This window comes from Leishmania major, chromosome 4, assembly GCF_000002725.2.
Source record: "Leishmania major strain Friedlin complete genome, chromosome 4".
NCBI classification, from domain to species: Eukaryota; Euglenozoa; class Kinetoplastea; order Trypanosomatida; family Trypanosomatidae; genus Leishmania; species Leishmania major.
In genome coordinates, this window is record NC_007245.2 from 357,997 (window position 1) to 371,968 (window position 13,972).

Sequence of the window (13,972 nt, forward strand, 5' to 3'; positions counted from 1 at the left end):
CGATCACGACACCGAATATACAAAGTACGCCAGCAAGGCGAAGCGAAAGAATGAAGAAGAGAGCGTGTGTGCGCGCGCGTGAGAGGGGGTCGCGTTGGCGCGGTGGTGGCGGCTGTCAGGGGGTGGGGGGATGGGAGAGAAGGAATAAGATACGTAGACGTGTAGAGCACGTCCGCGAACACGAAGGAAGTGGCGCCTGCACCCACCTACACAGTACTCGTAAGAAACAAGCACGAGTCGATGCGCCCCTCCGAGTGGGGCGGTAGGGGGAGGGGGAGGGAGGGCGTCTGGCAATATGCCTCTGCTCGCTGTGTCGGTCGATGTGTATGTGTGGTGTGCACGCCGATAGCCCTCGCATACGCACGCGCACGCAGACCTCGTGTGCGAAGAATGGGGGAGGTGGGTGGGAAGGCAACGTGGGGTGATGGGATAACCGTGGGAGCGGCCTCGGTGGTGACTCTACACGGCTCTTTCTGTAGTTGACCTTCACCACGCCCATGCGCGACAAGCCCTCCTCGCTGCAAGGACGCAAGTTGGGATGGAGGTGTGGATGATGGTGGTGGTGGTGGGGAGAGGAGGAGGGGAGGGGCAGAGGGGCTGCGCATGGGTGGCAGCGTTGTTTCAGCGACGCTGAGCACGAAGCTAAAACATGCACAAGACGGAGGCGACGGTCCATCACGTCGTCCAGTTCCCTTCTTCCGTCGTTCTCTTGCGATTTGTCCCTTCCTCCCCGCTTCTGCGAGGTGCGAGGCGGCCGAGCGGCAGCGTCGACCGTAGCAGAGGCGGGAGGGATGGAGAGAGGGAGGGGAGGGGGGGGGGGAGGGTGCGCGCCTCACGGACGTTGCATCCTTTCCCGATAAGAAGACACAGAGCGAGAGGTGGTTCCTTGTGCTAGTGTGTACGTATGTTATGTGTGGGTGGGTGTGGATCAGAAGGAGAGAGAGTAAGGAGCAGAGACGACGATGCGCGGGGGTGGGTGGAGGTGGCGGTGATGGTGGGGGTAAGAGCAACGGGTGCACGTCCTCTGTTGAGCTGCCCCACCCGCCCTCGACTTCTCGTGCCCATTCGCCACAACGCGCGCAGTATTGCAGCGTGCACGATACGATACACATGTGTTGGACGCGTTGGCACCGCAGTCCTGCCATGATTTGTTTTCCGCTTCTCTGCATGCGCACGGGCCTGCGCGACTTCCTCTACCGCTCACTCTGTGCATAGCGAGCAGCCGCAGCCAACACATCTGCGCCCATCCCGTTGACTAGCCAGTGAACCCGTGCCTTCTCTCTCTCTCTCGCGCGCGCGCCTGCGCTTGCCTGTACCTGTCCATTGAAATCTCTAGTTTCCAACGCGTGTCTTGCCTGTGTGCTCTTGCCGCTGTCATGCCCTCCGCAAGTGTTGATAAGACGGTGGTGGTGAGGGTACAAGGGGTGGGGTGGGGTGAGGTGGGGGAGGGGCGGGGCACATATACAGGCAGATACGGACAGACGGAGAGGGCAGGGGACTGTACAGACGGTCCGGCATGCGACGACGAGGTATACGTAAACCCACCCACTGGAATAGATGTGTGCACATGTGCGTGCTGTGAGCGCGTAAAGGTCGACAAACAAGAGGGGGGGGGAGGGAGGGGCAACCGCACGCAGACACACACGCAGAGAGAGAGAGAGGCAGGGGGACGACTATCGGCCACGTGTGCTGTTTCCCTCCAGGCCAAGGGGTCGCTTGCGCGTACCTGCGTAGGTGTGTGCGTGCGTGCCCATGCCGAAGGTGGAGGGCACTCGATGGGGGAGGGGGACGAGGACAAGCCAGCCGAACGAAATGCCCCGGGGCACCGGGTGACCCTAATGGCACGTGCACACAGACCCACATAAGCATCCTCGCAGACAGCGCTCCATCGACCCTCCACCAATCCACTCGCTCGCGAACGTCCTCGATCGCCCCCCCCCCTCCCCAGAAACCGTGGTCTAGCAGTTCAGGAAGTCAGCCCCCAGTAACACCTGCATCGCCACAAGCTGGTCCCGCTCCGAGGTGCGGTCCAGGTCGCCAAAGACGTTAGCTTCGTGTAGGTAATGCGGATGACTCGCTAGCGTGATCTTCACCACAAGAAACTCGGCAACACGCATCAGCGTGCTGAACTCCAGTGAGCAAATCGGCACTTCAAGAAGCGGCGGCACACATGGCGATGGCGCAGCAGGTGGCGACGTCGACAGCAGCGGCGAAGGCGGTGGCGGTACACACGCCACGTTGCTGGGAAATACAGCGGCGTAGCTTCGATAGGCGGCACCATTGACCTGGTGTCTGGCCTCGTCCTCTTCGATGTCATCCTCGTCCTCAATAATGGGGATCGGATCGTCCACCTTTACCTCAGCACTGCCGTGCGCCTTGTTGGCGACATCGCTGCCGCTGCTGCTGCTGCTGCCTGACCTTGGAATGTGAAGTTCTCCTTGCTGCGCATCTTCTTCCACCATCGGGTACTGCTCGTGTTGCGCATGCGGTGGCTGGTCCGCGGGCGAGTTGCACTGATGCAGCCGCATCACATACAGGCCTTGAAAGATGCCGTGGAGGACACGCGACCCCGCTGCGGCGGCCACAGGGAGAATGACATGCTTGCCGTCGTGGCTGCGCAGCGAGACGTAGCTCAGCGGCTTGACGGCCGCAGTCGAGGCAGCAGCAGCAGCGGCAGCAAGGGTGCTTGCGCGCGAGTTGGCCATCGCTGCCGTAAAGAGAGCGGTATCAGGAAAGGTGAGGAGGGGATGGCGATGAAGAGAATGAGGTCAGAATCGAACACCCGCACTCTATGCGCATGCGCGTGGACTGTGCGGTGACAAGGAGGGAGGGGGGAGGGAGGGAGGGAGGGAGAGGGGGTGGGCGCTGCGACACACGCGCGCGTTACCGCAGTGAGAGAACGGAAGATCGGGGGCATTGTGCGCGGTGGCTACAAGTAGTGCGTGCCTCGACAACTTGCCAGCGTGGGCGACGGCCGTCGTCGTACAAGAAGAGGAGGAAAACGCAGCGGTGCCCTGCTCCGTCACCCATACAGCGTACAAGAGCACTCATCGATGCCCGTATGCGGTCTCCTCCGACAGGCGGGGGGGGGGAGGAGAGGGAGACTCGTTGTCTTCGCCGCCGCTGCTGGTCGGCAATATTTTTCGCTTCAATTCTCGAGCACGCAGACAGGCACATCGAATCGCCGACTCACACGGACGCGAGACTGCGACATCGCCGCCTGTCTGGCGTCCGTGCGCACTTCGACTGCAAACTCTCTATCCACGCCAACGGACGGTGCCCCTTATACGTACGTACACACACACGTGTATGAACACACACACGCACACGCAGGAGAGGCCACGACAAGAGGGCCATGGTAACATAGATAAGATGACAGGGGTTTCACACACACACACACACACACATGCACGCACAGTTGCCGACGCAGGCATGTCAGGTAAAGAAGGCGGAGGGAGGGAGGCGGCGCCAGCATCACGAACACAGGGGCGCCGCTCATGCTTTCCCTCTCTCAGAACTCCAGCGAAGAGGGACTTAGGGGTCTGAAAGATGGAGGAAGATAAAGCGAGCGCTGTAACAGGAGCAGCGCGGAGGCCAACGTTACAGCGAAAGCCGAAGCAAACTCACAGAATGCACGTACACACACACAGATAGATAGAGGTGCATGCGGGTCTACGCAGCTCTCGCCCATCGAGCAGCCGCCACAGCACCATACCAGCCGATGCAGAGAAGGGGAGGAAGGAGGGTATCAGGGGACCACACACGTGCACACACACACACACACACACACACACACACACACACACGTACACACACACACACACACGCGCACACAGAGAAACACAGACACAGACGTGCACACGGCAGCGACGCACATGAGGGGACAACAGGGAAAGGGGAAGGGCAATAAAAGGAAAGGGCCAGGTGACAGCCGCCACATTGACACCCCACAAGAGCAAAACACGCATCAGGCACGCACACCCACCAACCGAGGGACACGCACTGCGATAGTAGGAGACCTTGAGGGCATCTTACCAGAGAACGCGTCGAGGCCCACGCAAGGGCGGAGGAATAGAGCGGTAGAGGGAGAGATGATCGACCAAAAGCAACGCTGCAGTACCCCACCATACGCATGTGTGTCGGTGTGTGGCACTTGGGCTTGGGGCAGCAGTGTGCGTGGGAGAGGCGTCGCGCAGGACACGTGCGGTCACGCGTCCACATGCCCTCCCCCCCCCCCACACACACGCCTTCTGGACGTTACACTTGGAGGAACACTGCAGCCTCCATCAGCCGTGCTGCGCGGCTCATCAACGCGGCTCGCTGCTCAGGCGGTAGCAGTCGTACGTTTTGGGGGTTGCCCAAGACATGGGTGCCGAGATGCAGGTCCGTCGCCTCATCCGGCTGCAGTGAGCTGCGGACGACCATGAAGGCCGCCAGATCAACGAGGTCCTCGCTCTGCAACTGCGGGAGCGGGTAGTTGGGCATGTTATCGACGCAGTTGCTCGCGAAGCAGGTGTAGCGCGACCCGTCCTGCGCCACTTGGCGGTTGGTCATCCGCGTCGTCTCGGCGTTCTGCGCTGCTCCACCGGCCTGCCCAGCGCTCGTGTCCTCCGTTGACACCCACAGCTCTTCTTCCTCTTCTTCCTCCCGGCTGCTCGGCGTCGGCGAGTTATTGTCGTCGGAGCTGTGACCCTCCTCGAGCCCCATCAGCACCGCCGCCTTCTCCGGGGGCGAGACGGCAGCGATCGCGGTCGCCGAAGCCGTGCCGGGCGGCATAGCCGCCGGCGCGACGGTCGTCGTCGTTACGGAGGGCTCCGACGGCTCGGCGCCAGCCGCGGAGGTGGTTCCGCAGGTGGATGTGCAGACTTCGTCTTCCTTTGCTTCATGGGCCAGAAAGATGCTGACGTGCGCGCGCGCTTTGCCTGCGCCGCTTCCGCCTGAGACCTGCGGCGCGACCCTCGGCTCCTTCGGCAGCGCCACGGGGGCCAAGCAGCGCGGTACCGTGGCGGACTGCCCTCGTAGCGATTCCAGCTCTTCGGCGTTGTCCACCTGCGTGTCTGTCACCGGGGCGTCGCTCGGGAGTCTGTCGTGAGGCGCCGGCGTCCTCAGCTGGATGTTCGCGTCGCTGAGGTGCTGCATCACGTAGGCGGCGTACGTGCGCGAGGCCGCCGTCTTCACGCGAGTCCCCCACTGGCTGCGGATACCGCCGCGAAGCGCCTGAGGCGAGCAACCGGCGTCGCGACTTTTCACCGTCTCTGCCCTCCTCGCACCAGAGCCCTTGCCGGCGTCACCGCCATCTGCACTCGAAGAGCGAGCTGCGCGGTCCTCGGTGGCTATCGGATCCGACGTGACGGAGGAGCTCAGCGAGTGCTCATCCGCGCCATCTGGTGAAGGCGAGCGCGCGTGGGAGTGCTGCTCCAAGCCGTCGTCGTCATCAGCGGCTGCTTCGTGGGCCTGCTGTTGCTGCTGCTGCTGCGGCGGCGGCGGCGGCTCGGCCAGTGACGAGCTGCGCGAGGATTGCTGCACCACTCCCGACTCCCCACACCTACGACTGTCGTCTTGCCCGAGAGCGCTCGCGTTGCCGTCCCGGCTACCACCGTCACTGCTGCTCGTCACGGCGGATTCGCCCATCATGGCGGACTCGCACCCTGGCAAGCACAGCAGCCCCTGCAGCGTGTTGGCGATGAAGGTGGACTCGAACCCCGCGACCATTGGCATGATGACCCACTTGCGACCTTTGAAGTTGGAGTCCTTCCACCCGACGTTGTGGAGCGCGATGTACGGGATGGCCATTGGTGGCACGGGACTGCTGCTGGTCGCGTTCGCGGTATGGAAGTGAGGCTCCCCGCACTGCGGACGTCGCAGACCGGTGGTTGGCGCCGCGCGTGCATCTTGAATCGTGATCGTCCCCGGTGGCGTGGGCACCTCTGCCATCATCAATGCGGGGTTGCGGCGGTAGTTGAACCCGGACAGAGGCGGCTGCGGAAGCGGTGCTACCCCGCCGCTCATCGTCACCGGCGATGGCGAGCTCCACTGTTCCGGCGGCGGTTGCTCCATTCCGTCTGTGGCTTGGGGGTCTCTCACCCTCTTCGACCTGCTCTGACGCGCGCTGCCGCCGCAGGTCGTCAGCGCGGACACGGCTTGGGAGGGGCGAGGACGTGCGGATGCCGGAGAAGTGGCTCTGTTGATGTTGGTGGCGTGAAGTGGCAAGGATGGCGTGCGTGCGGGCCGAACGAGCGCAACGCGGGGCGCCGCCGCAAAACACGACGTGGTACACAAAGCACGAGAGAAAAGAGAAACGACAGCGAAGAAGCACGAGGGGGGGGGAGGGAGGGAGGCGGCGCGAGCAGCTCAGCCACACCGCACACCAACGCAGGTCGACACACACACACACACACACACACACAGCTGCACGCAAGATCTGCACGCCACACCTGGCCACACGCACGACGCGACGATCGCGACGGGTGCGAGAGAGCGAGGCGCGTGCGCGAGTGTCAGCGAGTGGTGGTGGTGGGGAGGAGGAGGATGCGCGGATGTGGTAAAGAAGATTTAGCAACCAGAAGAAAGGAGAGCAGAGGGCGCGCACGCACAGATTCTCAACAAGACCTTACGATTTCGGGTGTGGTGCGGGTTCGATGTGCGCTGCGGGCGTCGTCGTCGTGCTGGCGCTGACGAGCACAGACGCGAGACACACACCCACCCACACACACACACACACACAAGGAGAGAGCGGGAGGGCAGAGGACTGGGGGTGGGGGGGGTTGGAGGAGGAGATGGAGTGACGGCGGCGGCGGCGGTGTGCGTGTGCGCCCTGGCAGCAAAGGTGCAAGAGAAAAGGCGAAGCTGACAGAGAAGGATGAAGGTGCAGGGCGGAGAGGAGAGAGGGGGTGGTGGTGGTGGTGGCTGTTGGCTAGTCACACTTTTCTTTTCGTGCTGGGCTGCGGCGGATGCGTCTCCTGCTCCTCCCCCTCTTCCACTGGCTGGCGTGCAGACGCGTGACACGTAGGCGCGAGCCCCCCTTCCCCAACGTAGGCGTTGCACGCGTGGTACAAGGTAGGCGACTGTGCACGAGTGGCCACGGAGAAGAACACGAGGCGTAGGTCTGTCTGTGTGTCGTGAGATGGAAGCACGACCGCAGCAGCAATGAGACCGACGTCGACGAACCACCTTCACGGCCCGCCAGACTACGAGCGGAAAGAGGCCCCGCCCCGCGCCCTCCACCACGCACACACACACACACACACACGCTGGCCGGTCCAACACGAACGAAATCCAGTGAGCACACGACACCCACGCCCTCACGCACGGGGGACGGGAGTCGGGCTTGAGAAGGCAAAGAAGAGCTGCTGAGCACGAAGGACAACCAACGGCCGTGCTCAATCACAAGACAGCGGATCACACTCAGCAGACACAAGGTTGAGCACACAACCAAGAAATTCTGGGAAAATACGTGGATGATGAGATGGCGCGGGGGGGGGGAGGGAGACAAGAGGGTTTTTTGAGCGGGTCTCTCTCTCTGCGGCGGCGGTTGCCGTTGTTGTTGTTGGAGGAGGAGATGACGACGTAGAGGCCGAGAATGATGCGCGAGATTTCTGACGTGTGCGTGTGTGTGTGTGCGTGTGTGTGTGTGTATGCACCACGGCCATGGGAAAGGTAAGGGATCGAGAGAGGGCGAAAAGAGAGAGGCAGTGAGGGTGATGAGATAGTAGGCGTAGCGTAGGTCGTTTGGAGGGATGTCATCGCTGTGATGCCTTGCGGGAGGGGGGGGGCACAGCTGCACAATTCTCGCCGCGCGCTTTCACGGACGCGCTGCCTTCTCTCCTTGACCGTGCACATGTGCGTTGGCATGTGCGTGTGCGTGTGTGCGCGTCCATCGGTGGTGTTGCGAGAGCGCACCGGCACACTTTGGTGGGCACGCTGCCACGCGCTCGCCCTCCCCCCCCCTCTGGGAGGGCGACGGTACCGCTACGCCGCCAGGGATGGCGATACAGTCGGCGTGGCCGATCCCCGTCTCCTCTCTTGCTCCTTCTCTCTCTCTCTCTCTCGCTTGGATCACGCGCGCACACACACGGCAACAGCGAAGCATAAAACCAAAACACACCGAGAAAAGAGTGAAGCGCACGTCGCTAGAGACGGGTGCAACGCAAGACCGAACTATCACACACACGGCGACGGCCATTGCCACAACGACGACGCGAACGAGGAGGAGGAGGAGCAGTGCGAGGAGCTGGAGATGAGAGAGAGAGAGGGGGGGAGGGTAGCACAACGGCCGCCGACACTGGCTAGAAAACATATGCCTCATGCAAAGATACCTCTTCTCCCCCCCCGCCCATACGCACGCGCTCGTTGTCACCCACACTTGTGCTCTCTACATCAATACAACTTCCGCTGCCAAAACGAAAGGTGCGACACCGCCGCGACTATCCGCGCCATCTCAGCCAAAGTCACCCACACTACGGCGGTGAACCACCCGACCGACGCACGCACACACACACGAAAACATTCACCGACATCACGATAAGGGGGACTCGGCATCGTGGCGTGCTGCCATCCATCATCGCTGCATGTCCGCCTTTTCCGATTGAGCGCCGCTCACCTGTCGGCAGACGCTACCTTTCCTCTGCGCGGGATGTACATGTCGGGGTCCTTGAAGACCGTCGGGTTCATAATGTCTACGCCGCCCTCGGCGTCCACCTTCTTGCGCACTGCCGCCACCGCCTCCAGCAGGGGCGGGTGCCCCATCTTCTCATCATAGTCACGCAGCCACTTGCGGAGCTCGCCCTCGTGGCGGATGGACGTCATTGTTTCACGCATCACCCACGTTGACTGCTTGTGACGCACGACGCACTCCCGCATGTCCAGCATGCGGCTACGGCAGTCGTACAGCACATCCAACTCTTGGCTCTCCCGCATGCACGTCATGAGCCGATTCCAGAAGCGGTGGCAGTTGCTCTCATTTCGGTAGTTGCCGCTCATGCCGGTGATGCCTGGCGTCAACATCTCGTCACCGCCACTCTCGCGAGCGCCATAGAGAGACATGGTGCGCTGCTGTTCTGAAGCACGTGTGTGTGTGTGTGTGTGTAATACCGCTGCGGGGGCTGCTTCGACGACTGCTCTTGCTACGGCGCAGGAGAGAGGGTGATCAGGCGACACAGACACGCTTACACGTGGTCGTCTTTCGTTTCTCGTTGTCACCGGTACACCGCAGGCGTGCACGCGCACTGTCACGCCAGCCGACAGAAAGAAGACTTGCCCGTGGCCAAAGGATGGCTGGGCCGACTTGGGTAGGTGAGTAAGGGTGCAGAGGACCGCGTCTCTGGTGACACTGTGCGCCAACCGCCGCCGTTGTGGGATGAAGCTGTCTGTCTCGTTTTCGGTTTCGCACGGAATACGCACGGCTACGCGAGGGAGAAGTTGAAAAGCACCACACAACGCAGAGGAGGACGGACGAGGAAGAAGCGGAAGTGGGCATGCGACACACCGGCTCGGCGGCTCACCGTGAGGGCGCTTGATGAGATTCCGCCGACACCTCTCCCCATCGCGCGTGGGTCTGCAGATGTGTGGGGCGGGGCGCGGATACCTGCACACACACACACACACACAGAGAGAGGAGGTGCCCGTTGGTGCCGGCAGTTTCCGGCGCGCGCAAGATATCATACTCAAATACATATCAGTGTTGCGCGGTACAAGAGCATTCACCGCACTACCTTAGGCCCACGCCCTCCCTCGTTCCACACCTTCTTCTGTGCAATTCGTGCACCCGGGTGACGGGTGGGGGGCAGGGGAGGGGGCGCACACCGCAGCGCGTGGTGCCTCAGCGGCCAGTGCACGCCCACTCTCCGGGTGGAAGCCGAGCAGACCTCCCCCTCCCCCCCATCCTATCCCCTTGCCGGTGCCGGGCCACTTCGCGTGGTGGCAGGGTCAGGGTGCCTAGGACGTGAGAGGGGGAGGTCAGAGCAACCGGCGGCCGTGCACACGCTTGTACGATCCATATGGACGGGCGACGTGCCAGCGTGGTTGGAGCGTGTCTCCCCGACCCGGGCCCCCCCCCTCACACCGCCTACCGCTGCTTGGCACCACGCGGATAGGGGGGGGGGAGAGGGAGGGGGGTGCCTGTGGCAAGGCCGTGGGCGGGCGGCGTGGACTGGAACTCACCTCGCATGGCAGAGAGATGGACCGAGTTTAACGAAATGAAACGAATATGCAACTCGCGCATTAACACGCACACCCACGGACACACAAGAGACTTCTCAGCAGCGGTCGGGGGGGGGGGGTTGGATGGTGTGTGTGTGTGTGTGATGGTGCCCGTGGAGGGAGGCAGGAGGTGTTCGTGGTGCGCCTCCGTTACGAGAGCAAAGGAGGGCGTGGTGTTGGGAGGCCACGCCAAAAGACCGCCTCCGCCTGTCTCCCGCGTGTGTGTCTGCGTGTTCGGGACAAGGGGTTAAGATAAGCACCGCTACGCCCCCCCTCCTCCCACACGTACACGCACAGCATCACCATCACACACCACCACCACCACCACCAACCCTCCGCATATTCACCGACGCATCGCATCTCACGCATGTCGCTCGCTGTACACCGTCTCTCACCTGTCCTCTTCGAAAAAGCAAAGTCCCGCACTCCCCGCAGCCCCTCCCCCAACCAAAAAACAACAACAACAACAACAACGAGAAACAAACTGAGCCGAAGAAAGGAATGTGACTAAAGCCAACGAACACACGATCCCGCGCACACGTGCATGTGCACCGGTGTGCACATGCGTCGGCGACAACGTCATCACCGCCTGCACATCAGATCAACCGCCAGTCGCCTGCTCCGATCCACCTCTGCGTGCACCCGCCGCCGCCGCCGCCGCCGCCATTATCAAAACACAAGCCGCATTGGTAAGGAGAAGACCACATACCTGCAGAAAAGAAATCAACACTCCCCGCACACACACACACACACACACACACGCACGCAGAGGCGCCCACCAGTCGGCGAAACCAACGCCCCCCGCTACGTTGCGAACCAAGAGCGGTAGCGCCCCTTGAGCTCCTGCAGTTGGGCATCGTTGAGGTGGAGCGGCCTTTCATCCTTGGCAAAGTCGGCGATGGCCTTCTTCTGCTCCTCCGTGAGCTCCTTCGGCAGCATGACGGCAAAGTGGATGTAGAAGTCGCCCGTCTTGTTGTGATTCGGCCGGTGCACACCGCGGCCGCGCAGCACGAGCTTGTCGCCCTGCTGCGTGCCGACAGGAACCCGAGTCTCGACCTCGCCTGTGAGGGTCGGCACCCGCACCGTGCCGCCGAGCACCGCGCAGGAGAGCGTGATGGGGGTGATGACGTGGATGTCGCTGCCCTCGCGGTGGAAGACAGGGTCGTCCTCGACGGAGATTTCGATGTAGAGGTTGCCAGGCGGGCCGTTGCGCACACCGGCCTCGCCCTTGCCCGTCACCTTCAGCCGCTCCTTGTTGTCCACACCTTTCGGTACCGGTAGCGTCTGCACGCTGCGGTCCTTTACGATGCCCTTGCCGCTACACTGCGTGCACGTCGTTCGACCAAGCTCGCCTGTGCCACCGCAGTGGGTGCAGTCCTGCTGCATGTGGAAGAAGCCGGTGGACATCACCTTCTTGCCGCGACCGCCGCAGTGCGGGCATTTCGTGCGCGACCCGGTGTCCTGGCAGCCGCTGCCAGTGCACGCCCCGCACCGGCGCATCGTGTTGTAGCTGATCTCCTTCTGGCATCCTTTGACGGCTTCGAGGAAGCTGAGCACGAGCTTGTAGTGGATGTCCGCGCCAGGCTCCGGTCCTTGCGGCTTGCGGGTCTTGTCCTTGCCGCTGTTGCTCATTTTCTGGAAGATCTCCTCGAAATCGTTGAAGGAGAAGCCGCCCTGGCCGCCGCCGGGCTGGTTAGCACCGCCCATGTTCGCGAACGGGTTACCGCCCGCCGCGAACGGATTGCCGCCGGCGCCGAAGGGATTAAAGCCGCCGCCCGTCCCACCGGGCCCACCGAAGCCGCCGGCGGCGCTGGCGTTGCCAGTCATGTCGTACATGCTGCGTTTCTGCGGATCGGAGAGGGTCTCGTAGGCCTGCTTCGCCTCCGCAAAGTCCTCAGCGGCGGTGGGGCTTGGGTTCACGTCGGGGTGCAGCGCCTTGGCGCGCTTCTTATAGGCGGACTTGATCTGCTCCGGTGTCGAGTTTCGTGCCACGCCTAACACCGAGTATAGGTCCTTCTTCGAGCCTCCGCCGGACTGCCAGCGACGGTGCTGCAGCAGCGCCGTCGAGCCGCCCATCGCCGAGTGCGCGGCGCCGCCGGCCGAAACGGCGGCAGACGACAGGAGCGTCTCGCCAAGCGAGCCAGCGGTTACCGCCATTGCAGACGCCGCCGCCAGGCGCCGCATAGCCGTAGTGCGCGGCAGCAGGTGCACTGGACCATAGACGCGGTAGAGGCGCGCCGCTGCGGGCGGGCAAGAGGCGGCCTTCATGTGAAAAGGGAGGAGCTCTATGGAAACCGCACGTGCTTACCGAAAACCGCGGGGCGGCGACGCACGAGCAAGACCCGACAGCGCGCAGGCACGCGATGCCGTGCGGACGCGCGCAAAGAGTGGACGAGGGAGGGTGGTGGAAGAGATGAAGACGCAGCGAGCGAGGGAACGAGGGCCGCAGCCACAGCGCCGGCGATAGCGAGGGGAGGGGAAGGGCCTAGCACGGGCCAGTGGTGTGCCGTGCCGAGGGAGAGAGTGCGACGCGCGGTAAAGGGCAAGGCGTTTTCGCTAAGGAAGATGCAGAGAGAGAGAGAGAGAGAGCTCAGACGGACGTGTCTCTCTGTGGACGCGCTATACGCATGCGGGTGGCAATGCCTTAGGAGAGGAGGGGGGAGGGGAGGGGCGCGGCGGCGGAGAAAGACGTCTTGTGCCTTGGCGCGCCAGTTCGAAGAGCGAGAAGCTGACAGGTGCACCCACGGAATACACGCACGCACGCAAGCAGAGCGTCTGTTAGCGACTACGAAGTACCGAAACACACACATACACAGATACAGACACAGATACAGACACAGACACCAACGCGTCGAGTTCTGGTAGCGTATCCCTCGTCGACGCTTCGCTCCTGCTTTTGGTGCGTGCTTGACTTGTTTTGGTTACCCTCGCCGCTAAGGCGCATGTGGAGGGGAGGGGCGCGTGCGGTGGTGCGGTGGGTTGCGCGGGACAACGAAGGGAGGAACCGGCGAGGAGCAGTCAGCAAGTGGGGAGGGAGCGGATAAGGGCACGAGGTGGTTCAGAAGACGTGGACGCACGCACATGCCCTCGACAAACACCGACGCGCGTGTGTGTCCATCGTGTGCGGCCACATGCCGACGTGAAGTGAGGGGGTGACGAGGGCGTGGGAAGGAGGGCACGCCGAAGGCCGAGCAGCAGCAGCAGGTGAAGGGGGCTTCTCCCCCCCCTCCCCCCCCCACACACCAACGCCGCCTTTTCTCTCTCCGTCTGCTGGTCGCTGCTGCCGCGGGGTGTTGTGAAAACGCTCGTGGCTTGGCGCCTGCTATGTGGTGTCGTTGGGGCGTTGCGCGGGCCTGGAGAATCTGCGGTGGCCGACCTTTGGCGGCGGCGGGCGATGGAGAGGAGGGGTGGGTGGGTGGCAGAGGCACCCACCGTTGTCTCCATCGCGGCCGTGCGTTTCGATCATCACCCGCGGTTTCGAATCCCTGGAAACACACGCACACAAACAAGAAAAGATAAATCATCATACCATAAGGGAAGTCCGCGGCGTGCGGCTAACTCACAGACACGCATCCGGCTGACAGACGGAGAGAGAGAGAGAGGGGGGCTCGATGGGTACCGCGAGGCGTCCGTAGACACACGTCTGCGTGCATACGCCGGCGAATCCATCCAGTCACGCACCTCCGGTAGCCTTTCCCTCCCTATGTCGCAAGGACGCCGCCGTAGCACACACACACACACACACACACACGCACGCATGCATGCACCCGTTTCT

General features: G+C 62.8%; 4 protein-coding genes across 4 annotated transcripts; all 4 read right to left on the reverse strand.

Annotated features, from left to right (window-relative positions):
• Positions 1-1,958: 1,958 nt before the first annotated feature.
• On the reverse strand, positions 1,959-2,705 carry LMJF_04_0910 (conserved hypothetical protein; the record flags this gene model as incomplete). Its single annotated transcript, XM_883509.1, has 1 exon — positions 1,959-2,705. One exon carries the CDS (start codon positions 2,703-2,705, stop codon positions 1,959-1,961), a length of 747 nt encoding a protein of 248 aa, XP_888602.1.
• A 1,552-nt stretch (positions 2,706-4,257) lies between these two features.
• On the reverse strand, positions 4,258-6,057 carry LMJF_04_0920 (hypothetical protein; the record flags this gene model as incomplete). The annotated part of the gene is made up of 1 exon (XM_883510.1): positions 4,258-6,057. The coding sequence occupies one exon, from the start codon at positions 6,055-6,057 to the stop codon at positions 4,258-4,260; it is 1,800 nt and encodes a 599-aa protein (XP_888603.1).
• Positions 6,058-8,595: 2,538 nt separating this feature from the next.
• LMJF_04_0930 (conserved hypothetical protein) lies at positions 8,596-9,672 on the reverse strand (the record flags this gene model as incomplete). The annotated part of the gene is made up of 1 exon (XM_883511.1): positions 8,596-9,672. One exon carries the CDS (start codon positions 9,670-9,672, stop codon positions 8,596-8,598), a length of 1,077 nt encoding a protein of 358 aa, XP_888604.1.
• Positions 9,673-11,001: 1,329 nt separating this feature from the next.
• LMJF_04_0940 (putative chaperone protein DNAj) lies at positions 11,002-12,465 on the reverse strand (the record flags this gene model as incomplete). The annotated part of the gene is made up of 1 exon (XM_883512.1): positions 11,002-12,465. One exon carries the CDS (start codon positions 12,463-12,465, stop codon positions 11,002-11,004), a length of 1,464 nt encoding a protein of 487 aa, XP_888605.1.
• Between the last annotated feature and the right edge of the window lie 1,507 nt (positions 12,466-13,972).